At 42.2% G+C, this 24,800-nt stretch overlaps 1 protein-coding gene across 1 annotated transcript in view; it reads right to left on the bottom strand.

The window, feature by feature from the left end:
- SLC27A6 (solute carrier family 27 member 6) overlaps positions 1-24,800 on the bottom strand; it is a 373,836-nt gene that overhangs the window by 67,298 nt on the left and 281,738 nt on the right. Inside the window, exon 6 of the mRNA XM_085632711.1 lies at positions 1,729-1,819. Within this exon, the coding sequence (XP_085488837.1) occupies positions 1,729-1,819 (91 nt within the window). The remainder of the gene's footprint in view (positions 1-1,728; positions 1,820-24,800) is intronic.

Genomic DNA, 24,800 nt, shown 5'->3' with positions numbered 1-24,800 from the left:
TTTGCACACGTCACCTCAGGCCCTGCCCCCTCCCTTCACCACTGTGTAAACACACCCCATGGCACGCTTTAAGTAGGGGGATTAAGTCCCCTCGAATCCTGAGGGTCCCTGGGGTCCAACTAGCCCACCAGGTACCTCCAGTAAGCGCCACAGAGCTGCGTTGTAGAGAGGTGTAAAAAGGGGATTTTCCTGGACCACCTCTCTGCAACGCAGGTCTGTGGCGCTTACTGGAGGTACCAGGTGGGGTAGTTGGCCCCCAGGATTGAAGGGGAATTAATTCCCCAACTTACAACGCGCCACAGGGCGTGTTTGCACACATGTCACCTCAGGACCCGCCCCCTCCCTTCACCACTGTGCAAACGCACCCCGTGGCGCGTTTCGAGTTGGGGAATTAATTCCCCTTCAATCCTGAGGGCCCCTGGGGGCAACTAGGCCACCAGGTACCTCCAGTAAGTGCCACAGAGCTGTGTTGCAGAGAGGTGTAAAAAGAGGCGTGGCCTCTGAACACCTCTCTGCAACGCAACTCCCTGGCGCATAATGGAGGTACCTGGTGGGCTAGTTGGTCCCCAGGGACCCTCAGTATTCAAGGGGAATTCATTCCCCAACTCACAACTCGCCAGGGGGCGCGTTTGCACAGTGGTGAAGCAAGGGGGCGGGGCCTGAGGTGACATGTGTGCAAACACACCCTGTGGCGCGTTTTAAGTTGGAGAATTAACTCCTCTTCAATCCTAAGTGTCCCTGTGGGACAACTTGTCCACCGGACCACCTGGGCCCCTGCAAATATTTTTTGACATGCCCCCGGGACTTGGCCCACCCGAGGGCTAATTAATAACGAAGCGCGGGAGCCCGCGCTTCATTTTTTTTTATTTTTGCGGCCGGATCTGCGAATCCACCGCTCAGCTCGCGATTTTAAAAAAATAATTAAAATGCTTTTTTGGGCCCTGGGGGTCCTTGTGGGAACCCCTAAGCAGGCCTAGGAGGTTAGGGTGTTTCTACCCTGCCCCCTTTTCTTGTTTTGCGCATTTGTTTTACTGTTTGGCTGCCAACACTTCCTGGTTTGAAGTGTTGACAGCCAATTTAGAATGCAGCTCCTGATCGGGAGGGTGCGCGGATCCACCGCGGCCATAGATATCCAAACTTTTATTTTTTGATTTTCACAGCAACTACTGAACGGATTTCCACCATTTAAAAAAAAGGTCTCTTTCTGAAGTAAGCACTACCTTTTTGCCAAATTTGGTGTAATTCCGTTCAGCAGTTTTAGCTGTAACCGTGTCTAAAGTTTCCTATGGGAAAAATGATTTTCCGACCTCTATTTTTTGAATTTCTCAGAAACTACTGAACGGATTTACACCATTTAAAAAAACGTCTCTTTCTGAACCAAGGGCTACCCTCTTGCCAAATTTGGTGTAATTCCGTTCAGCAGTTCAGGCTGTAGTCGTGTCTAAAATTTCCTATGGGAATTAACATGGAGAAAACACGTTTTGGGACCCCCCTTTTTTCTCGGCCCCCGGTTGCCGTGTCACCCCGAAACTTTCAAGATAGGAGCTGACCGGAGCGGTCCATAAGTTTTGAAAATTTCGCGAAGATTCGTCAACCAGCGCCAAAGTTATAGGGAAAACAAAAAACGCTTTTTGAAAAGAATGATATATATATATCAGTATTCTGTTTGTTCTCCAGGCACATGGTGTGTACTGTTGCAGAGAAGAGACTGAAAGACACAGGCTTTACCTTGCTTCACTCTTTCACACCAGCCTTGCTCGTTTCTAATTGGGTCATCTTTTTCAGTGTCATACTTAATCAATTCAAATGGGAAGAACAGCTGAAATAAAGAAAAATAGAGTTTGATATTATACAGCACATATGTGTACAGAAAACGGACATATACTAAAATATGAAAATTCAAATATGCACATCACATGAACAAGCACTCAAGCGGCCATGTATGGCAAACGAGAAAGTGTGTGGTTCTCAGCTCAAATGACTTAGCCCGTTGTTATTGTGAAGAGACGATATTAGTTAACCCTCTGTAAAGGTAAGTCTGTTTAACACAATTGCATACTTTTGTGTGTGCCGCACCTTTACCATGCTACTTTAACAGTTTTTTTCAAACTTTCCCTTGCAGTTTTATTCTCCATCGCCCTTTACCTTCATGTATGAATTGTACAATCATAGCGCCACCCTCTTCATTATCCTTTGTTATGTTATTTTATGTTATCGTGTCTTATAAAGCGCGACGGCTGCCCCAGCGAAGGGGCATTCCGGCGCTGTTGCAGGAAAGACTGACAGAGCAAAAGAAGCAAGCAAGGACTAAGATGCAGAGAAAAGATAAGTCTTTGGTTACCACAGTTATATACATAATTTTTCTTTTTGATCTCTAGCTAAGTTCGCCTGTGACCAAGACGTGCATCCTACATGCATAATTAATATTGCGGAAATGGGGTCAACATGTAGACGATTTAGAGCTTTGGTATCGCTCACAGTGGACTTTCAATAATGGCTTAATGTGGTATTTGTCCCTTGCCTGAATACTGGTAGAACCAGCCAACTATCTTTACCTTTTCTCGAGAAGCTTTTTACATCTAATTTGCCACTACTGTCCCAATGGGCAGCCCTATTTTCGCACTTAATGTCCCGTGTTGTGAACCAATACATCTATGTTTTATTGTAATATGACTTAAGGGCTGGCTTCTTTGTTGGTTAATTCGCCACACAGTTGTTGAAAGAAAAAGGTGACACTTTCTTTGATTCACTATTATTAGACATGATTGGATGGCAATGCCGAGCAAGATATTAAAATCTCACACATAAGGCCGCTGTGAGAAAGCTATGGTCCTTATCATAGTGGTGGCGGGAGATTACAAATCCCGAAAGTGATATATACCAAGTCAACACAAAATCTCGGACAAGTGAAAGCGCACAACATCCAGGGTTGGATTATACGGAAACCAGGAAGTAATGCATGAATGTATGACAATGAAAGTCATGAAAGGAGGGTGGACGAGACCCAATAACCCAAGTATCATACACGAATTACTTAACTTGAAAATTAGATAATCATGCTGAAATTTGTGTCTACCATGTCCTTTGATGCCAGTTGTTGCACTGGTTGTTGAAATAATAAATAAAGATTTTTTTCAAAAAGTATTATTAGATGCTCCTATATTTTGAGGGGTCTCCAGCCATTCCATACCTGCACTAGCTTACGTTTAACTGCCCTCTTCCACATCTGGTCCTCCTTCTGGGCAGGAATTATATCGTAAGATCTTGCCACAAGGTCCTAAATTCCCATTTATAATACAGTAACATAGATCAAATAAAAAGATTACGTGATGCAGTACAACCTTGTGTTGATGCAGTGCATCAGTGGTCCTTATTCTATAGAAACTCACTTGTGGAATTTGTAAAATTTGCAAAATGGCATGTCTGGCTTTCTCTGTCACCCTCTTTGGTGTCAGATTTATTTTTCCACAAAGGTACTAAGTATGGGTAGGCCAAGATTGGGTACAGGGATAAAGGGACAGGGTGGGGGAGGGCTGGAGGATGGGAGGCGATTTGTGGGGGAGCAGAATCTCTGATTTCGGCAGGATCCCATTACCTGAATTGGGCCATAACAAGTTTCAGTTCCCAGAACAAAAAATAACTAAACTTTGAGCACCTGGAAATACTGGGTGAAGATGCTTGTTTCCCCAATCTGGTAATAACCCTGCTAATTTTAAGCAGGTGGTGCATATCAGCGAGGGATCTGATGTGGGATAGGGTCCTGGGAAACATGTGGAGATAATTATTGAGCTGTGGCTTCACTTGGAAGTGTCTTGGTGCTCTAGGGCACAGTCAGGGACCAGACTGCACCAGAACCCACAGCTCATGTGTTAACACACATGGTTTTAGAAAGCGCAGATGTGCATGTTTCAAACTTGGTTCTAATGTTTCTGGACCTGGTCATTTTCAGTCCAGAAACACCGGTCCACTTGTAGTTGTCCAGAGCCGTATCTCCTTCTTGTATAATCTTCCATTTAATCTTTGTTTCTTCAAATGCAAGTCCTAAGATCTGCATTATCATTCTCATCCAAGTGGCATTAAGATAGCCACATGCGATAACAGCAGGATGTTAGGACTTGACAAAAAGCTGGATCTAATTTGGACTGCTGTCTACCCTGTGGGCAGCTTTTATGGAGTTTTCATGAAGCATTCTTCAGTTCCGTTGCCACACAGGCGTCCTCTTCTGATAGTCAACATCCATGCATTCAGCAAATATTTTGAAATCATTCCTGCTAGATGCCAAGCTACTGTCTTCAGAGTATCCTGAATACCCCAAATCCAGAAAAAGCAATCTACTATTGATCATTTGTACACTGGGCGATTGCAGGGTTTAAACAAGTGGGAACCTCCAATGTACATCATGACTACAAGACAAGAATTCCCTCGATCTGATAAGTACAATGAAGTCTAAACAAACTAACAACTAGTTACCACCTGAGAGCTGCACCATTCTTAATGGAATTGGCAGGTTGTCTCCTATTGTGCCTTAGCCCAAGTGACACTCATTCAGTGTACTCTCTATCAACTCACAAACAACATTCTGGTACCTGGAGGACCGTCTTTATAGCAACAAGTCCTTAGACCCCGTGGTGCAAAGTCAACTACTCCATCAGGTTCAATAATCGTGGGGCTTATACTGGGAGTATACAGGGAAATAAATAGGACAACCTAAGCCAATGTTATACGTACTAATTCTCAAGCCCCAGTCATGGGATACTGATGCCAGAAATTCATGGTGAAGATACTACTTAACTTATAACATAGGTAAAATCTTACTCCCATCAAGATTTACACACCACGATGTGCATCTTTAGTTATAGATGATCCAATTCATCTAGTGAAAAAGTAAAAATGAAGACACCTCATGGAAGCATCTAATGGGTTGCACATTATAGATGGATGCATTCAGTGCCACAGGCTTGTCATCATCGGTGTGGTGTGCTTCTGTGTGTGGTAGTGTGTAGTGGGAATGGGGCCCAGACATTGTCTTTAATCCTTAGTCTGTTGACATTGAATTTAAGATTTAGCGTGTGGTATGCTGTCATATAGTCAGCGGGTTACTTCGTTGTCCGCCGTGTCTGGTATGTTTAAAATTAGTCTCCCTATCTCATGGGTTCGCTCAGCTAAAAGACTGTAAACTATCTGTCCCAAAATTATTTAGAAAGGTACCATAGGTGTGCGCACTTCTCCCACCGCGCAGTCGTCCTAAAAACTTCTGCCCATTGTATAAAACATACCTATGACTAAAGACAGTGAGACTGCAAGGACTGATACTACTATGTGTGATGAAGAGAAGGTGCAGGTGTGGTAACTCTGCAAAATTACTGGTTGGGAAGTAGGGGGTCGAGTTGCTAGATTACTGGTCATTGCCGGGACAGCAAGCATAGGAGGTATCTGGGGACCCTGAATTAAGATACAAATTGACTGTGCTGTGAACCAGACTACAAAAACTGACGTTAAAACTGGTTGTCATTGTTGATAATAGACATTACATGGTAAGAGTTGGCGAGACCGACTGTGATGTGATATGCTGAGACTATTTTTCTTTTCTACAAACCTTACATTATGCTGTATGATGTCATGTCTTTGTTATTTAGAACATTTTAAAGTAAAAAAAAAAAAAAAGGTACCATATGTGGTGAGCAATGTCTTTATGTAGAGTGCTACGTGGTACATGTTTAAAAATGCTATGGCATGACTTTAACTTAGTGGTTATAGCTGGCCAACATGTTGAACTGCCGTTAAGGTAGCAGCAACTTCTCAGGGTCTAAGGACCAATGATGAGTTTTGGGGTCTCCCCTCGAGTCTTCAGTTTGAGGTATGCAGATAAGTTATCAGGACATAATTTATTTTGTCCTCAGCCAAAATGGTCTCTAAAGTACTAAGAAAGTAAACAACGAAAGAAAACAATGACTACTCTGGCAATGTATTTTTCTTAGCCAATGTTTTTTTTCTTTTTTTTGTTACAAGATTTGAAAATGTTTGTTCTTTAGTGCACCTCAGTCACATATGTGCTGCTGTGGTTTACATTCAAAGTAACTTTTGTAGTCGTGAATTATAAAAAAACAGGTATCAATGAGCAGCCTATAAAACAACATCATAAACAACATTTAGTGGAACAATATAAACTATTACATAGATGATCATAGGAAAACAGGCAGCATTAGACAGAAAAATAATCAAACACATTAATATTATTGCTGTACACATTCAGATTTCTCAGCAGATGACTTCCTTACGTTTTTCAAAAGGCAATCCAAAGGTCTAGTGTAGTAGTGGAAACCTGCTCCCGCGAAGCCTGACTTTCATTTTCAGTTATAAACCAGATATTTTGGCTTTGGACGGCCTTTAATGAGCTAATGTATGCAAACACATCTTATGCTGCCATTACTTCACCCTATATACTTTGTGGGATGCAACATTGCAGGTATGTACATCAGGTGTTTTTACATTGGGGGTAAGTTTTTAGTACTCTACATCGAAGTCCTATACTGTGCAGTTAAGAATTGTTTTATTATTTGAAGTCCTCAAATATATTTATCATTTAATGCATATCATATATCAATGTATATGTCAATATACGTTCAAATATAGGCATGCATGTGAGAAAAAAAAATATATATAAAATATACACATATATAGTTAAAAAAATGACAACGTATTTTAACATTAATATGTTTTGATTGATTTATATTTAAAGTATTATAGTAAAAATATATATTTATTTAAAAATAATATATTGATAGTTTAATTTTAATATACGAGACAATTCAAATGAATGTTACATTTAAAAAAATATTTAGTTTAAAATATACCTATATGGTATTAAAAAAGTATTATTTTATTTAAATTTAGGGTAAATGGTGGAAAGGAATTTTAGGGTTCGGGAATGTGTAATGTTTATGGGTAGCTTAAAGGTTTTTGGGGTTCAGGGATGGGTTGTATTTAGGATCAGTAAAGAGATTTTATAAGATTCAGGGACTGGCAATACAAAATCTGTATTGAATCAAATAAATGAAAGTAAATTAATTTAATGTAATATAATTTAAACTAAATATATTTAAACATAATTCATTTTAAGTTGTGTTAAATTAGAATTTTCCATATATATATAAACAGATATTTATGTAGACAAATATAAATATATATATGTGTGTGTGTGTATATATATATATATATATAATATATATATATATATATATATGTATTTTCACTGAAAAACCAGAGGTTTCAGGGACATTATAGATAGTTGGACATTTCACTCGTACAAAACCTGAGAAATTCGGCAGTTCTAGTTAGTTCAGCTAACTATAACTCAAGCCCCCCCCCCAATGCACTGCTGAGGACGTCACATATTACATAATTCATGACATGGTCAGTGTCATCACTGATGACATCTCAAATGGCATCATCCTGTGACTGTGTGTTTCTATAAAGTTTAAATATGTTTTATATATATGCCAAGGTGTATTGAAGAATGAGTGGGTGTACAAGTGTCTGGATGGAGGATTTTGTAGGTGCATGACTGTATAAGTGAGCGATTAAATGTGTCTTACTGAATGCATGGGTTAGTGACTAAACTGTGTGAATGTCTGCATCAGTGTGTCTGTTGTTGTGTGAGCTGTTGCATGGGTTGGTGAGTAGCTACAGGAGTGTCTATATGGGTTATTGATTGGTTGCCTGAGTATCTGTATGGGTGCCCGAGTGTTTGTGTGGGTGGGTGGAGGTGTGCGACTTTGTGCATGAATGTGTGAGTGGGTGATTCACTGGGTGTATGGGTTCAAGAGTGTGTTTGTGAAGGGCTGTATGGGTGAGTGAGTGTACGTATGGCTGTGTTGGTGAGTGAACGAATGTCTTAGTGGTATACGTGTGAGAAAATACATATGTGAAAGGCAGTATATGCGAGTGTTGGAGTATATAAAAGACTATATGTGAGAGTGAGTGATAGTGAGAGTGGTTCTATAGATGAGTGTGCTTGCGTCAGTTATTGTATAAGAGAGTAAGTATGTATTAGTATCTGTATGAATAAGTGATGTGTTGTGTGTATAACTGTATAGGTGAGTAAATGGGAGTGTGATTGATTCTTTACATGACTGACTAGGTGTGTAAGTAAGTAACTGTATGGGTGAGTGGCGGTGTGTGTGTCTTGATAGGTGTATGAGTGCATATGATAGTGTTGTATTGATGAGTTACTGCATGTATGAGTGACTGTATGGGTGAATGAGTGAATGTGTGTGTAGACCTAGGAATCAGTGAATGAGTATGTAGTAACTAGTGTTGGTGTGTCTATGGTTTCGAAAATGGTACTCTATATTTTAGAGTGGGTGTATCAAAGGTTATATTCGGGTGTGAAGAGGTGCATCAGATTATCACGTGGATGATGTCATCAGTGATGTCATTTGAGATCTCATCAGTGATGTCATCAGTGATGTCACTGACCATGTCATAAATTATGTAATATGTGACATCATCAGCAAAGCATTGTGGGGGCGCGAGTTATAGTTAGCTGAACTTACTATAACTGCTGAATTTCTCAGGTTTTGTACGAGTGTCCAACTAACTATAACATCCCTGAAACCTCTGGTTTTTTCAGTGAATTTCCAAGGTTTTTTAAATGCTAATTTCTTACTAGACCATGCCTGAAACCTATGTTTTTTTCAGTGAATTTCAAAGGTTTTTTAAATGCTAATTTCTAACTATGCCTAAAGAGATAGGACATGTGAAGAAAGGAAAACAAAGACACAGAAAGAAGCAAGACAAATGCAGAAAGAGGCAACAGAAGTCCAGATAGACGAAGAAAAGTGAAGGAAGAAGCAAGAGATGTGCATAAAGAACCGACGGAGGAACAGAACGTCCTCCTGTGCACTCAACTTTTTGCTGACGGGTACTGGTGGTAACTGACTGACTAACCAGGCCTAGAGCCAGTGTTATGCTAAAAGACACTTAGAATACAGTGAAAACACCTACATACACTAGGGAACACTATGCATTGGGGTACCCTTGTGATTAGAATGACCTCCTCTGTAAGGCCCTAGTACGTAATAGGGCAGGGGGATTAAAACTACTTCTAAGTCAGTGGTGCAGAAAGATGCTTCTTTAAGTATTAGTCACGTTTTCACAGCGGTGGAGAAAAGGGTGCTGGTCTTCGGACCAGCGCTCATGAATACCTCTGTGTAGGACTTACAGGAGGTACCAGGAGGGCTTCATGGCCCCCAAACTCCCTCAGGACTAAATTGAACTTCATCCACCATCCTGTAGTCTGCCAGGAGTGCATTTGCAGAGTGGTGGAGAAAGGGGGGCATTGCCTCCTTAGACGTCTTAGCCATCCCACTGTGTGGGACTTACTGCAGGTAACAAGAGGGGTAGTTGGCCCCCCAAGGACATCCTTGGGGGCCAACTTCTCCTATTACCTCCAGTAAGTCCCACACAGCAGCATTGGGAAGTACTGTACCAGGTCTAACCCCCTTTGCCCACCACACAACAAACGCGCTCCCTGGCGTGCTCTTGGATGGGGATTGAAGTCCCCTTCGCTGCTGGGGGTCCTTTAGGGTCCAACTAGCCTACCTCTTACCTCCAGTAAGCCCCAGGCAGTGGGATTGCTGAGAGGTAGACAAAGGCCACGCTCCCTTTCTCCACCACTCTGCAAACGCACCCCCTGGCACGTTGTCAGCTGGGGAATTAATTCCCCTTGAATACGGAGGGTCTCTGTGGGCCAACTAGGTACCTCCAATATGCGCCACAGAGCTGGATTGCAGAGAAGTATCCGAGGCCATGCCCCCTTTTTATACCACTCTGCAAACGCGCTTCTTGGCGCACTGCTGCTAGGGGGATGAAGTCCACTTGTGTCCATTTATATGGAGAGGGGCCACGTGGCCCCCCTCCTCAGGCCAATTATGGCCCCAGGGGCCCTATCCCCCGGGGCCGGCCTTTTCGTTTTATTTATATATTTTATTTTTTATTCGAGGTGAGGGGGGCTGCGTGGCCCCCCTCCCGGGCCACTTTTGGCCCCAGGAACCTCATCCCCCGGGGCCTGGCCTTTGTGATTGGGACCGTGGGCAGAGCCCCAATGCCCCCACCATCCCGCCGGCTCCTCGCCTCCTGTGGGAACCGGCATTGCTTTTGAGCAAGGGGAGCTGCTGACATGCTAGGTTTCCCTGCTCTCGCTTCAATGAAGCAAAGCAGAGCTGCCTTGCGGCTCCCGCCCTGCCATAGCAAACAGCTATGTCCCGCGGGTGGGCACACCGGGACATTGCAGAAGCCGGCGCTGGGGGGCTGCGGTCCCCAGGGCCATCAAAGGGCTCCAGGAGGGGGGCCGCGCGGCCCCCCTCTACATGATACAAAGCCCCGGGGAGGTGCTGGTCCCCGGGTCGGGGGTCCGTAACGGACACCCAAATTTGAATATTTGGTGCCCCAGGGAGGTGGTGGTCCCCGGGCCGTATGGGTGCTCGAGCCCCCCCCCCACACTTTTTACACAATGCCCCGGGGAGGTGGCAGGCCCCCGCCACATAATTAAGCATGCCCCCGGGACCTGGCCCACCCGGGCGCTTAAATACAACGAAGCGCCAGACCCCAGCGCAAATTCGGCCGATTTAAAAAAAAAAAGAATTCTTTTTTGGGCCCTCGGGGTCCTTGTGGGACCCTCTGAGCAGGCCTAGGGGGTCAGGGTGTTTGTACCCTGCCCCTGTTTCATGTTTGTAGGTCTCGCCTGAGCCAGCGCATGCGCTAACTCAAGCGAGACCTTTAGCAAGGGCTCCAGAAAATGCTTCCACAGTGGCCTACAGCTTGGGTGCATGTGCGCGGGGGTGCGCTTCCGACATGGCTCATTAAGTGCATCGCACGCGGGCACCCTTCCAGCCCACGATCACTTTCACTTTGATGGCCGCGAATGTGAATTCTCGTGCTACATTATTCTAGCTGTCTAAAATTATTTCATACGTTATGATTCCTACTGTTATGTTGTGCTATTTTAACTATATTGTGGTACACTGATCATAGTTTATTTGCAGTGTTAAGCTGTGCCTTTTTACCGTATACTGCACATGCCCAACTACGCCACCTCGTGCTGTTCTGGTCCTCGTTATACCGTGCACCCTCCCTTGTTTTGTTAGTCTGCCGAACGACCTAACACCAGCTAAGGGCGGCTTCTAGGCGCTATAACTAAACATCAGATTCATTGAATTGTTAAGTACAGAGTGATTGTGACCAAGAACTGCGTATATCGTCGCGTCCTAATATATTGCTACGAAACATACTGACTTTGTACAACACTATTTGGAGTGTTTAGTTACACCCGTGCCTCGCCAGGGGTAGAGTCCTACATATACGCTTCTACAGTACAGTATCTTTGGTGGGGGTTTAAGCTCCCACACAAGAAAACATGTTACTCTGGGGTGAAAGCAAGCGGGAGTTTGACTTTTCCAAAGAGGGAACCACATAGCTTGCAGGTCTGACGTGGTGTCGAAAGCGTTGGGCGTGAGAAGATAACATACCCCAGCCATATAAAACATGTGTCAGGTGCCGAGACTGCGAGTCCCAGCCCGTGGGGAGCAGGTGGAAGAATGTATTGACTCAGCCCCAGCAAAGCAAACACCCAGCAGCCCTGCATTCCTCCCACTCACGCCGAACTCATGCTTGCTGCGGTGCAAGGACCCTGCCAAGCAAGCAGCCCTGCATTCCTCCCACTCACACCGAGCTCATGCTTGCTGCGGTGCAAGGACCCTGCCAAGCAAGACTCTGGTTACACATAGCATAAAGGTAAGAAACTCATTTTAAGCTCCACTAATTGTACGTGCTGTTTGCTCGCAACCAAGTACCCGGTGCTCTGCGGGGCTTCTCATATATAGCTGGTAGCCACCTAGATCACCATATAGCTTCCACTTTTTATCCCGTCTCCTTAGGAATTACATCTATTTTATTAAGGGATTCATAGGAGTCTTTTTCAGAATCAAAGTTTTCTTAATATGGAGCATTCATTTCTCTCTCTGCCTCAAAACTCACTACCTCATCTCTCTCTTCCCCACCTCTCATACACTATCTAGACTCTCAATTTACATCACCTATTGGCCTTCTATGTCTCTCTTTTTATTGATGTCCTCTTTCCCTCGCCTTTCCCATTATTTTATTTCTTTTGTCTACAATGCTCTCCCTCTTCCACTCCATCTATCACTCCCTTTGCTTTCATCTCTTTCTATCTCCTTCACTGTTTCCGTTCACTCTCTCTGCTTCCAATGTCTCGCTCTTTTAATACATCTGTCTTACCTCTGTCTCTCTCTCTCCCTATTTCACCATTCTCTACTTCTCCCTCGCACTTCCTCTGTATTAGCCTCATCTCTCTACCTCATCTGCACCTCTTTTTCTCTACTTCTCATATCTGTCTATTTGTCATCCCGCCGGCTCTACCTGCCTCGCTACTTTGTTTACCTGACCTGTCATTCTGTGCTTCACCATTCTATTTGTGCTATCTCATTCTAACTCACCTCTCTTCCTATCTTATTTCTCTCTAGACCTTGCCCCTCGGGTTGGCACCTTTCTTACCAGCCTACATTTAAAACTGCATGCCAGGCCTCTAAAAATAAGCATTGGCATAGCCAATAGGTCTCGCCTTTGGGACCTTATAAGTTTTTAGCCATGCAACAGTTGATGTTCTTGCACCAAGGATATTGTGCTGCATAACTAAATACTTATAAGGTCCCAAAAGCGAGACCTATTGGCTATGCCAATGCATGTTTATCTTTGTTTCACCCTTTTTCTTGTGACTCGGTTACTGAGTCACAAGATGGCTGCCAACAGTTCCTGATTTGGAGTGTTGGCAGACAATAAGAGTGAAGCTCGGGCCCGGCAGGGCTTGCGAACCCTCCTCGGTGCTCAGATATCGATATTTTTTTTAATTTCTCAGAAACTACTGAACGGATTTACACCATTTAACAAAAAGGGCGCATTCTAAACCAAGACCTACTTTTTGTTGAATTTGGTGTCATTCCGTTCAGCAGGTCGGGCTGTAGCCTGTAATAAAGTTCCTATGGAAAATAACATGGAGAAAACGCGCTTTGGGACCTCCCTTTTTTCCTCGGCCCCCGCTTGATGAATAACCTCGAAACTTTCAACACACAAACTGAGCGGTCCAACCCTATTTTTTGGAAAATTTCATTTAGATTCATCAAACGGCGCCAAAGATATTGGCATATCAAAAAACACTTTTCCTATGGAAACTAGGTCCTAACTATAACTGCCTACAGGCGACCACTAGTAGGATGGATATATATATATATATATATATATATATATATATATATATATATATATATATATAGTAAAATCATGTGATGTAATGGCACTCTCAATTTCATAATGCAGATGGAAATTACCAAGAAATACTGACCTGCAAAGTAGCAACCGATATTCGCAAACATGCTGCTTGTGTATGTCAGCTCAATAAACATGTACTTTTTGAAAAGCACATATTTCAGACAATGGAGCAGAAGACAAGTGAACTATGGAGAGGAGTACAGTGGTCTGTGAATAGAAGCAATGCTTCATCTTGTCTAGTTGTGGTTGTTTAAGGGGAGCAAAGGGGCAGACAGAAAACAAGTATAAATTGCTAAACCATAAACTAAAAATATGAAATATTTAAAAAAAAGTATGTCCCAAATCATTTTAAATTCCAAATACCTTGGTAGCACTGCCAAACATGCCTGCTCCTCTTTATGCGTGTGCCATTATTACAGGCGGGCACGTCATGTCACAACAGACTAAACATCGACTGCCCTTAGCTCTTCACTCAGAAAGTTCAGACCAGGGCAAGTGTTTGCTTCTGCTTTCTGAGCTCTAATGTTGCTCAAAGCCTAGTTTGTTTCATTTCTGTCAGAGACAGATGATGTCATCCAGTTCTGCGTGCTGTGTAGCACTTCTGCTGAAAACAATGCGGTTTTATGTGAACAAATGATGGAGATGGGAAGGGGGGTGATGAGTAGGTGTGTAAACAGAACTGAATGTAGGGAAAACAGCTCTCTTAGTAAGGTTACTAAGGGCCAAATTACAAAAGTGCCGGGGGACGCAGCACGCGTGTGAGGGCACTTTGGTATGACGTAAGAGGATGGGCTGCACAGCCAACTATAGAGTACAGATAATGCCGGTGCTACATGTGCATGATCCCCCAGACATTCCCCTGCAAGCAAGTGTAGTCACTCACTGCACCCTCCTGCAGGGGGAGCTCCTCACTCTTTGAAAGGCAGGCCCTGTTGCCACTTGCAAAGTGAGAGATGTACTGGCTGCTTAATCCAGCGGGTCCGCCTTTCTCTAAGATTTTGCACATTATCTGTAATAGACAGTAGCGGCTCCTCCACTAAGGCAGAGGTGCATCACCCCACTGACATCAATAGGAAAAAGAAAATTATAATTTTCTATCGTTATTATCGTTTTCTTTCTTCCATTGAAGTGAGTTGCTCTCGGGTGGGGCTGGCCAGAGCAGGGAGAGGAGCGGTTTGCACTCCTTAAGTGTGCAGGACTGCTTGGCCGGCCCTCTTGGGCCAGCCAAACCGTCCTGCACACTTTGCATCTTCCCCACCAGGCTGCTTTACACAGCCTGGTGAGGAACATGCAAAGCCTCCCAGTCCCAGTCTGAGCGCCGTTGTTTCGTGTTCAGACCAATTACAACACTGCATTGCAGCGTTGTGATTGGCCATGGGGAGCCTGGGAACCGAGTGCTTCCTGCTCCTTCCTGCAGTCAGCTGAAACAGGAAGAAGAGGATGGAGAAGAGGCTCCAGCCGGCCCAGGTAACAGTTTTTTATTTATTTTTCTTTCCTTCCTGCACCCCCTCGCCACTCCTCTCCCGATCGGTAGCAGCCTCTACTGGTAATAGGTCACAGTGAATAGGTCTGTGCACAGCACACCGAGTTACAGGTGTGCAACTGAGCAGGCTGGGGCTGTCTGTGTGCCCTATTCATAAAATAGCCCCAAACGACTTGATGTCCCGAAAGGCGCAATGCTCCAGTCCTGGGCTTTTCATTTATAAATCAGTGTTTTCATGTGTGTTCATTTAATTGGGTTGATAAAGACAACAACGACTACAACTAGCAGAATGCAGTAGGTTGTTAAACTAAATGTACGAAGGATTCACTGTGTTCTTGTGATGCGGAGTTATCAAGTAATCTTATTTCTATGTGCTGCACCCATGGAAGCCTGTGTTGTGCTTTGGCAGTGCTGTCCAGTAAAAGGAGTCACCGGTAGGATTGAAAAAGAACCTCTCTCCAAGGAGTGAAAAATTCAAGCTGCGTCATTCGGTGCGGAAGGGGGCAAAGAGGACCTGAAAGGCTAAACTTTGTGATAATAAGTGTCTCCATGTTAGAATAACACTACGGTAAGTGTAGCATGGTTCCAAGACATAGAGGTGTCCAGAATAACCACTATTTAGCCTCGTTGTATGTAAATGTATTTATGTCATTCTCCTAAAAACTTGCATTAATCTGGTCCTCCTGGACATAGGCTGGACACAGGCTGGACACCACTGTATTCGGGTTACAGTATGATTTGAGGGCAGAGCTTTCCAATCCTGAATTTATTTTCGTTTCATACATTCATTTTTCAGGTAGGACAGCACATGGTGACAAACTGATTAAAGCAAGAAGAAAAAGTCACAGAAAACGAGTTGTCCTTGAGAGGGAGTCACAGGTTACCCTTAAATGGTGGCCATAGTCTCAAGAAACCTGCACTGTACATGGAGGCTGAAAATACATTCTATATACATACATATAAATGCTGCAAAAAAGAAGAGCACTCTGGGTAGTTCTCAGGTTTAGGTGGAAAGCAGCTCCTGTATAGAACACCCTCAACACCAGCGACAATTTGCTCACCTCAAAATGTCTGCTGTTCTATCAAAGTCTTTAAGTGTAGGATTAGCACAGTGCCATCCACGCCGAGATAGAAAGGGACAAAGTCTTTTGCCATTTCTACAGGAAAGTTTTAAAGCCTAGAACTAGAACAGTGCCAACCATGCAAAATGACAAAAGCCTTTGACCACTCCAGGCACAGTATTGCAGCTCGGAATTGGTAAAATACGAACCTGCACCCCGAGTACTAGACTTTTTTGTTTACAAAATGTATGCATCACTCTATGCCTGAAAGGGTATTGTTTATACATGTAAATACATCTATATTTTGATTTAACTATCTTAGCTTCAATTTGCTTAGCTTTTTATGAAAGAATACATGGCACTCTGGGTTTAAACTTTGGCTTGCTTAGAGGTGAAGCAGAACGTGGGTGAAAAGTGGATAACTTTATGACCAAGGCAAGATGAAGCTTGGCTGAGAGCGGTCATTGTAAAGCTATCCTCTGGATGGAAAGATTGGAGAAGAGAATGCTTCCCTTCTTGAAAAGATTGGAGAAGAAAACACTCCTTTAGGACAGATGCGTTTTACTTGACATGGTTAATGGATCTCCTGGCATCTGCTTTAGAGGATGCTAGCTCTGAAGAGTGAACCCTTCACCTTTAACCCAGATTTGCATTTCTCTCAATCCATTTCAACCCACTTCACTAGAGGTCAACAGAAAAGAACCCTGCCTCTGTCTCTCACAGTCCATTGATAAAATGCTCGTTAGTGACACCGAGCAATGCCAGGAGAATGATTCGGCATGGGGTGTTGTGCTGCACTTTCCTTTTGTTTTAGGGGGAGTTCTGAAACTTAAAACGGGGACATATTCAAGGGCTTTGCACTGCAATGTCTTCTTAAAACACTATATTCCTTCCTAAAATTGCGATATTGAGTTTTGCTTCTTTGATGAGCGGAGGAACCAGAGAGGCCTAAGTTGCCTCGTGTGTGACTAGACCGTTCACAAACATTCACTGTTGTAATAAAAGCACACTTGATTCCTTACTAAATGGTTTTATTATACTTGATGCTGGAAATGGTGTGTGCTTGGTGCGGACAATGCATGCAATTCACAGCATTAAGTGTCAAAAGTCTAGTCACGTAGGGGAAGAATTCACAGCATTAAGTATCAAAAGTCTACTCAAGTAGGGGAAGAACACGTATGGTTTTTTAATCAAATAGCGTGTGCTTACTATTCCTTAAGGATAAAAGAGGACCCTAATGCTCAGCAGACTGCGTTAGCAAAGTTAAGATGTACCCTCAAAAAAGAAATCTCAATTTTAAGTGATGAACTCAAAAAGTATTCAGTGCACTATAGTGCTCCAAAGCTACTTTTGACAAAAGGACAGTATTTATTGTAGCATCTTTGAGAACGCTTCTGTGTGCACTTCTATTTGAGCAAAGAAGCTGCAAATATAACAAGATGTTAGCTTAATAATAACAAAGTGAAAACATATGAGTATGCAGGGGTGATTGGTTTTTCTTTGATGGGTTTAAACAATGAGATAGCGTTCACTTCATAAAGGAAAAATAACGATATATCAGCAATTAAAATATAGTCTGTGAGCAAAGTAAATACTTCAAAGAACACTCAATTATAACCTACACGTCATGTTGCATCTGCAATATGAAACCAGCATTGGCAAAGCCAAAAGGTCTGGCATTGGCCATCAGCCTTCTGGCAAGTCTTGTTTTGGTTTGCCATGGTTTTGCAAAACTTTATTGTGTGGGACCATGTCGGGCCCTCCTAAATCTAAAAAAGATATAAGTTGCTACAGGCAAAAAAGGTTTTGGGGTTTATCTTAGTACTCCATGGCACTGAAAGGAACTACAAAAAAAGTCTATCATTCTGGAATTGGCTGCAAACCTCTTGGCTTTTAAGAGAGGAAGAAAGAAAGAAGGGTAGAAGGAAGGAAGGAAGAAAGAAAGGAAAGCAAAAAAGAAATCATTCAAGAAGAAAGGCAGGAGAAAAAGAAAAACGGAAGGAAAGAGAAAGAAAGAAAAAAGAAAGAAAGGAAAGAGACAGAAGGAAAGTGAAAAAGAAAGAATGAAAAAAGGCAAGAAAAATAAAGAAAAAAGGAAGGAAAGAGAAAGATACTTAGAAGGAAAGAAAGTTACATAGAAGGAAAATGAAAAAAGAAAGAATGAAAAAGAAGGAATGAAAGAAGCCAAAAATGAAAGAAGGAAAGAAAGAAAGAAATAAGACAAGAGAATGAAAGAAATAAGACAGGAGAATGAAAGAGAAAAAGGAAAGAGGGAACGAAACAGAAGGCATGAAAAACAGAATGAAAATAAAAAGAAAACAGATAAAAGCCAAGAATGTAAGAAGGGAAGAGAATGAATGAGCAAAAGAAAAAATAATGAAAGAAGGGAAGAGAAATAAGGAGAGAGAAAGAAATAAGGAAAGAGAAGGAAAGAAGAAAGGAAAAACGAAAGAAGGAAAGAAAGGAGAGGAAGAAAAAAGTAAAACGAAGATAATAATACAGAACAGTTTCAAATGAACACAATCTGGTATGATGTGAAATAGTAGCAATCAGACAAGCAAAACACTCTAATAGGAATTTTACAATAGCATTGGCAGGACATGGGATCAATAAAGATGGAATGTGCATCAGAAGCTTCCCACTATCACATCAGTCTCTAACTCAAAGGCAACACTTAAGCAAATATAAAGTAAAAACAAAAACACTGGAACTGAAGGGAACTACCTTGGACGTGCTCCTTGTGAGAGAGCAAAATGCAGTCACTCAAAGTGAAGTTAACCAGTGGCTTAATTAGGCTGAACTACTGTCCCATGTTATTTGCTGCAGTGGGTGGAACCAAAATGTGAATGACTCAATAACAGACCAATGGATGAAGTAAAATCAAAAGGTCTTGGCTAATGCCAGACCTAAAAAGGACTACATGATGTTTATCTTCAAAACCTAATGGTAATACAGGTGAGAGAATGTAAACAGTCACAACATGTCAACTCCTTGATGGACAGCCCATCCAGTCAATGGTAAACGATGATAAATACATGAAAGGCAATAGCTCAAAGGGGCTGATTCAAAGCCTGTGTACTCTTTACATACTTATTATACTTTTTTTTAAAGAATTCATGATATGAGGCCTTTCAGCCAGCTAAAGCGGTTTGTAACCAAACCTAAAAAGAACTCTTACCACAAAAAACACATGTAAATGTTTTTCTGAATAGATATCTTCCCAAACTCAGGGTGATGGTACCCTTGGGTTACATCCAAGTGTGAGAAGAACTTTGCTTCTCTCCAATGTATTATTGTGCTACATATGTCATTCTCCAGATGAATGAATGAATGAATGAATGAATGACTATACTTGTAAAGCGCTTGGCTATTCAGTGAGTGTCCAGGCCCTACTGCAAATACAGGTCAGGGACACTAGATTTAATGACTAAACAGATGGGTTTTTAATGATTTACGAAAGGAAGTCTAATTAGGCATATTTCTCAGTTGAAATGGAAGATGATACCAAATCAAGGCGACACGGACCAAGCAGGAGGATCCTCCTCGCCTTAGCCTTTTAAAATAAGAGAACTTTATCAGCCATGCATCCCACAAGTGCAAATCCCTGGAAGGACAGCACTGCTGTATCCTAGTATTGAGATACTGTGGCCCCTTAATGTGAAAGGTCCGTTAACCTAACACTAAAGCCTTGAATAGAATTCTCTTGCCAACCGGAAGCCAGTAAATCTGTCTTAAGTACCAGGACATGGGGGTCTGCCTAGTGATTTTAAATAGGAGAACCGCTGCGGTATTTTACACAGCTTACCTGCAAGTGCTGAATTAATAAGCCTGGAAGACCCGGATACAAAACATTGGAGTAGTCCAATCTAGATAAAATTTGAGCTTGGACAACTATTTTCTGTGCTTCCCAAGGGAGATAGTCCACAAACCTTTTTAGAGCTTTTTATCCCATAACACATCTTCATTACCAAAGAAATCTGAGCCTTAAATGAAAAATGACTATCAGACATCACCCCTAAATTCCAGGCCACCTTCGCGGGAGAAGGGGTAGCCAGACAGTCCCTTGGCCAACATCCAGTCCATATAGGGAATGGATTGGGGCCAAAAAGCAAAATTTCTGTCTTGTCCGGACTGCATTGCAGATTATAGATCTCAGCCAGCTCATGACTGCCCCCATACAAGCTGAGAATATCTCCTTAACTGAAGCAGAATCACCCTTATAAGAGAGCAGTAACTGAGTATCTGCTTAAGAGATGACCCTAATGCCATAGGATGCTACTAAAAAGTAAGTGGAGACATAGATGTTGAATAGGATGCTACTCAGTGCTGATCCCTACGGCAATCCACACTTGAGAGTCTTGACAATCGAAAAATAGGGCTTCATCCAACCTGCCTGCTCTCTGATATTCAAAAGGAACTAAACAGCCTCAATGCTGACCCTCCCACCCCAATTGCTACCAAGTGTTGGAGTAAGATATCATTGTATACCATGCCGAAAGCCGACGGCTGATCTAATAAGATTAAGGTGACATGACCAAGATCGAAGGTCATCCTAATGGATTCAGTTATTTCCAACAGGGCAGTTTGCGAACTATGATGTGATCGAAAACTGGATTCAGATGGTTGTAAAAGTTTGAAGGTCTCCACGATCTCCGAGAGTTGAGCATTAACATTTACTTTATAAAATGTTTGAGGCAGCTAGTAGGAGAGAAATTGATCTAAAGTTAGAAGGAACAGAAATATCTGCAGTTGGTTTGTTTAAGAGAAGAATACCACTTGCCCTCTTCCAGGCTTTCGGAACAATGTCCGACTGCAAGGAGGAACTAAACAAACTGAGATAAACTGGGCAGATAGTATCAAAAACCTTTTTTTAAGTTACAAATCCAGGTTGGATCAGTAACTAAAAAGAAAAACAAGTGAAAGTGTTTATTTTATTTAGAACGGAAGCGGAAAGTAATTTGAGGATGTGGGTGGGGCAAAAGGAACATAGAGGGTGCTGGTGGGGGGAAACAACACAGGGGGAGGAAGCCATTTGTGGGCATTGCTGGAGGAAAGCAACGTGGACAGTGGGGAAACAGAAGCAATACTGAGGGCACGGGGCGAGCAGAAGCAACACAGAAGGAACAGGTGGAGGGAAAGCAAATAGGTGAGAGAGAGCAGCGTCGTGCTGGCATGAAAAAGCACACAGATGAGAGAGAGGAACACAGAGCGAGATGGAGGAGGGGTTAGAGAAGTACACAAGGAAGACAGCCAGAAAACGCATGCACTCTTCTGAAGTGCTAAACTAAAAAAAAAAAAAAGTAGTACTAGCGCAGTGGAAGGACAAAAGTTACGTCTTCATGCTCCAGCGGTGAGAAAAACTCAAGAAAAGGAAGGAAAGCCCACACAAGCTAATAAATAGGAAGCAAGCAAACGAAAGTGACTATAAAGTCAACTAATGGCAAGCAGTGAGCAAGCTGTGAGCCTCCTGTAAGGTAACAATAGGTCTTATAACAGACAGCGCATGTGCTGCCTAGCAGGCGAGACCTAAAAAACGGTAAAATGTACGGCAATCAGCTGCACTTTAATGCATCAATGAGTTCAAAGCTATGGCAACATGGAAGTACCAAAGAAAATCAGATCAGAAGAATATTGTAATTGATGGACCCTGTTTGGGCACATAGGAATTCGCACGCAAATCGTGGAAAACATGCATTTGGTAACTTTAGGTTTGAAAACGAAATGAAGTTGCTGGTAACCAGCTGATATGATGGTATTACTCTTATAGGAGCACTCAATTGAACCGTTTGCTTAATCAACCTAATTTCTTGTACCCAATATAAATAACATGCTAGCATAAAAATGTATGTATGCGTAAAAAGAAGGGCAGCGATCTCTTGAAACCACTTGCCAGTTACACAATGTGAAATGTGTGAATCTACAAAACAAAGCCTTGTGTCATTAAATTTGCCTTTTGCAGCAGGGGCCTCACAGTCATTGCAAAATGAAAGCAAGTACAGGGAAACAATCGAAGCATTCAGGCAATGAAAACATTTGGCGCCCAGAATGACAGCAGCAGCACCAGGGAAAGAAAAGAAAATATGTGACCCTTTCCTGAGCAGCAGCAACCTAACTGCCTCTGCCCAATAAGCATGTTTATAGTGATATCAAACACTCCTAATTAGCATTATAAAATGCACTGCTTTGCAGCAACAACAAAAAAATGGTTGTTCAGTAAAGATGATAAAGTGTGTTGATAAACTAAATGTATGCTACGTTTGGGGGAGAAATGGACAGGCAAACCATTGAGTAAGTAGCAAGCGAGTGTGCCAATAAAGCCAACAATGCTAAGCAATGGGAGGGCTGTAAGCCCATTATGCATTCACAATAGATTTTTCTCAACCAGACAGCTTGGGGTGTAGGGTAGGATCGACTTAAAAAAAACAAAAAAGTGCATCTATTTGCTAAGGTTTTGAAGATGATTTAAACAATGTTTAGCGCAAGATAAACTGCAAACTGTCACCTGTGCGGACACAGAAAATGCAGGTCTTGAGTTAGACTACAGGATGCTAGAAGAGAATCTCAAAAAGCAACATATTTTCAACTTTATCTGAACAACCTATATGAAAATACGCCCCTCTAGGATGGGATCCCATCCAGCCCATGCAAACCAAGGGACTCTGGGTTGGCCTTTTGTTTGCAAGTGTCCCGTTCAAAGTGGTGGGGGAACTGGGAAACATTACAGGGTTTCAGATGCAATTTAACCAGTGCCCTACCTTCCCAATACAGTGTTACATTCTCCTTTTATTTCCCCTTATTTTACAAAGTTCACAAACAGCAAGCTTAATATTTATATGAAACGTTCTTTTGTAGAAATTCCTTCTCAAATCATAATATAATTTATCTTCATACTTGGATGAGCATTTTCTTTGTATATAACAACTGTTTGCTAATTGATTTTCGGTACATGTTTTTCAAATTTACTTCTCATTTTCTCAGGGTAATACTCTTACATTGAGACATAGTTTATGCCATTTTATTTCTTGAGTGGAAACAGAAAAAACAATAAAATTAAAATCATAACGTTAACACCACCGATTTAAGAAACACTTGACAAAAATATGTGAACCATATTCTTATTCGCATATATTTATATAACCCTATATATAATGTAATTCTATTTCATGCTTTAATCATCCTTGATAACAAAACTCAATTTCCTACAAGTTGCATATCTTCATAAGAAAACAACTCAACTAATATTTATATAATTTATTTTTGTCAAATATTGTTAGTTATAATAATGATAATCTACATTTGTAAGCTTGAATCTAATTTGGTCTAAGAAAATAAACTCAATGTTATTCCTACAGGAGACTTTAAACTATATTTAATTCCACCGTGGCCTAGAGGAGACTAGATCACTTGATGACTTGACTCAGATGGTGATGCTAGGATGCTCTGATCTTTGTCATTCCGTCATTACAAAAAAGTACCTAAACCTACATTTCTAAATAGATTCCATGAAGGTATTCTCATCATAAAATATTATCAATTAGAGAATATCTATAAGCAATTTAATTTGAACCTACTGTAGGGTAAGGCAGTAGGGTTGCTAAGTGGACGGTCTCTGTGCAGCTCCATCACATTTCTCTTTCTGGAACTAGGTGTTGCAGTGCAAGGTCTGAGAAGGCTGGGAGGGTAAGAATCCCAACACTGCAACCTGAGGGGGTTCCTTTACAGCAGTTTGAACCCCTTCCCCCTGAATCAGTAATATCAAGAGTCCAGAGACTGCACAAGATGCTGAATGGATTGCAGTAGCCCTGAGTGACCCCCATTTTGCGAGAGAGAGGCCTGCTGAGGCAGCAGCCCCTGTGACAATACTAAGAAGGGAGTTGTCGGACCCAGAATGAAGACTCTGGAGTCCTTACGGTGAACTGGCATTGCAGGGTTTTCTATTTATGGCCTACACTGTGAGGCGTACAACAATGTCTCATAGGGTATTAATTAAAGGTCAGTTTTATGCAGCACAATTAATTGATGAGAGCAGAAGGAGAAAAACAGGGAGACAAAAATTTTGGTAACATAAATTATACTTTAGTAAATGCATATATTTGTCATATTTAGCTTCATATATTCAAACATATGAACGGATGATACTGTGTTACATTAAATGGCATGTAACCTGTGGAATACTGTGCACAAGTGCTCGTGAAAAATTGTGACGGCGCAAGTGACACGTGAGGAAGTATGTACAGCGACAGGAAGGGGCGCAACAAGGAAAAAGTGAGAGTGAAATTTACATAGTTGGGATACTAAAACAATAAATGATTATGTATACAAAAGCAGTCAAGTAGGGTACCCTTACGGAAAAAGCGCAGAGATTTTCGCTGTAAAAGTCGACGGCGTTTCAGCCTGTAGAAGTATTTAGGCCATCATCAGAACCAGGTTACTATTATTTATATGGCAGTGGCGACGTATCGCAACTGACAAAAATCCAGGTACGGCAAGGTCCAGGAACAATTCAAGTGGGACCTGAGAAGGCTCTGTTGGAAGAGGAGTTTGGGAGTCCAAGGGGATCCAGCAAGGATCACAAACTATCGTTCTGAGGAGGCCGGCATTAGTCAGGCTCCGACTAATGCCGGCCTCCTGATGCGCCTCATCGCTCCTACAGCTGACTTTGCCATAGTAACCTGCCCAGCAGCTTTTTTCTTATTGCTACTCAGAGCGATCGTTTGTCACATAAATATAAATAACTGTAACCTGGTCCTGATGATGGCCTAAATACTTCTACAGTCCGAAACGCCGTCGACTTTTCCAGCGAAAAACTCGGCGCTTTTTCCACAAGTTTCATAATGTTGATTAACACCTTCAATTCCTTAATGATCTCTTCCTGTTTATTTGCTGTCCTATACAGTGCGAACTCAGCCCGA

Source organism: Triturus cristatus, chromosome 2_1, assembly GCF_964204655.1.
Source record: "Triturus cristatus chromosome 2_1, aTriCri1.1, whole genome shotgun sequence".
Classification (NCBI taxonomy): domain Eukaryota; kingdom Metazoa; phylum Chordata; class Amphibia; order Caudata; family Salamandridae; genus Triturus; species Triturus cristatus.
The sequence above is the reverse complement of the archived record's forward strand: the minus strand, read 5'-3'. Positions and strand labels throughout refer to the sequence as shown.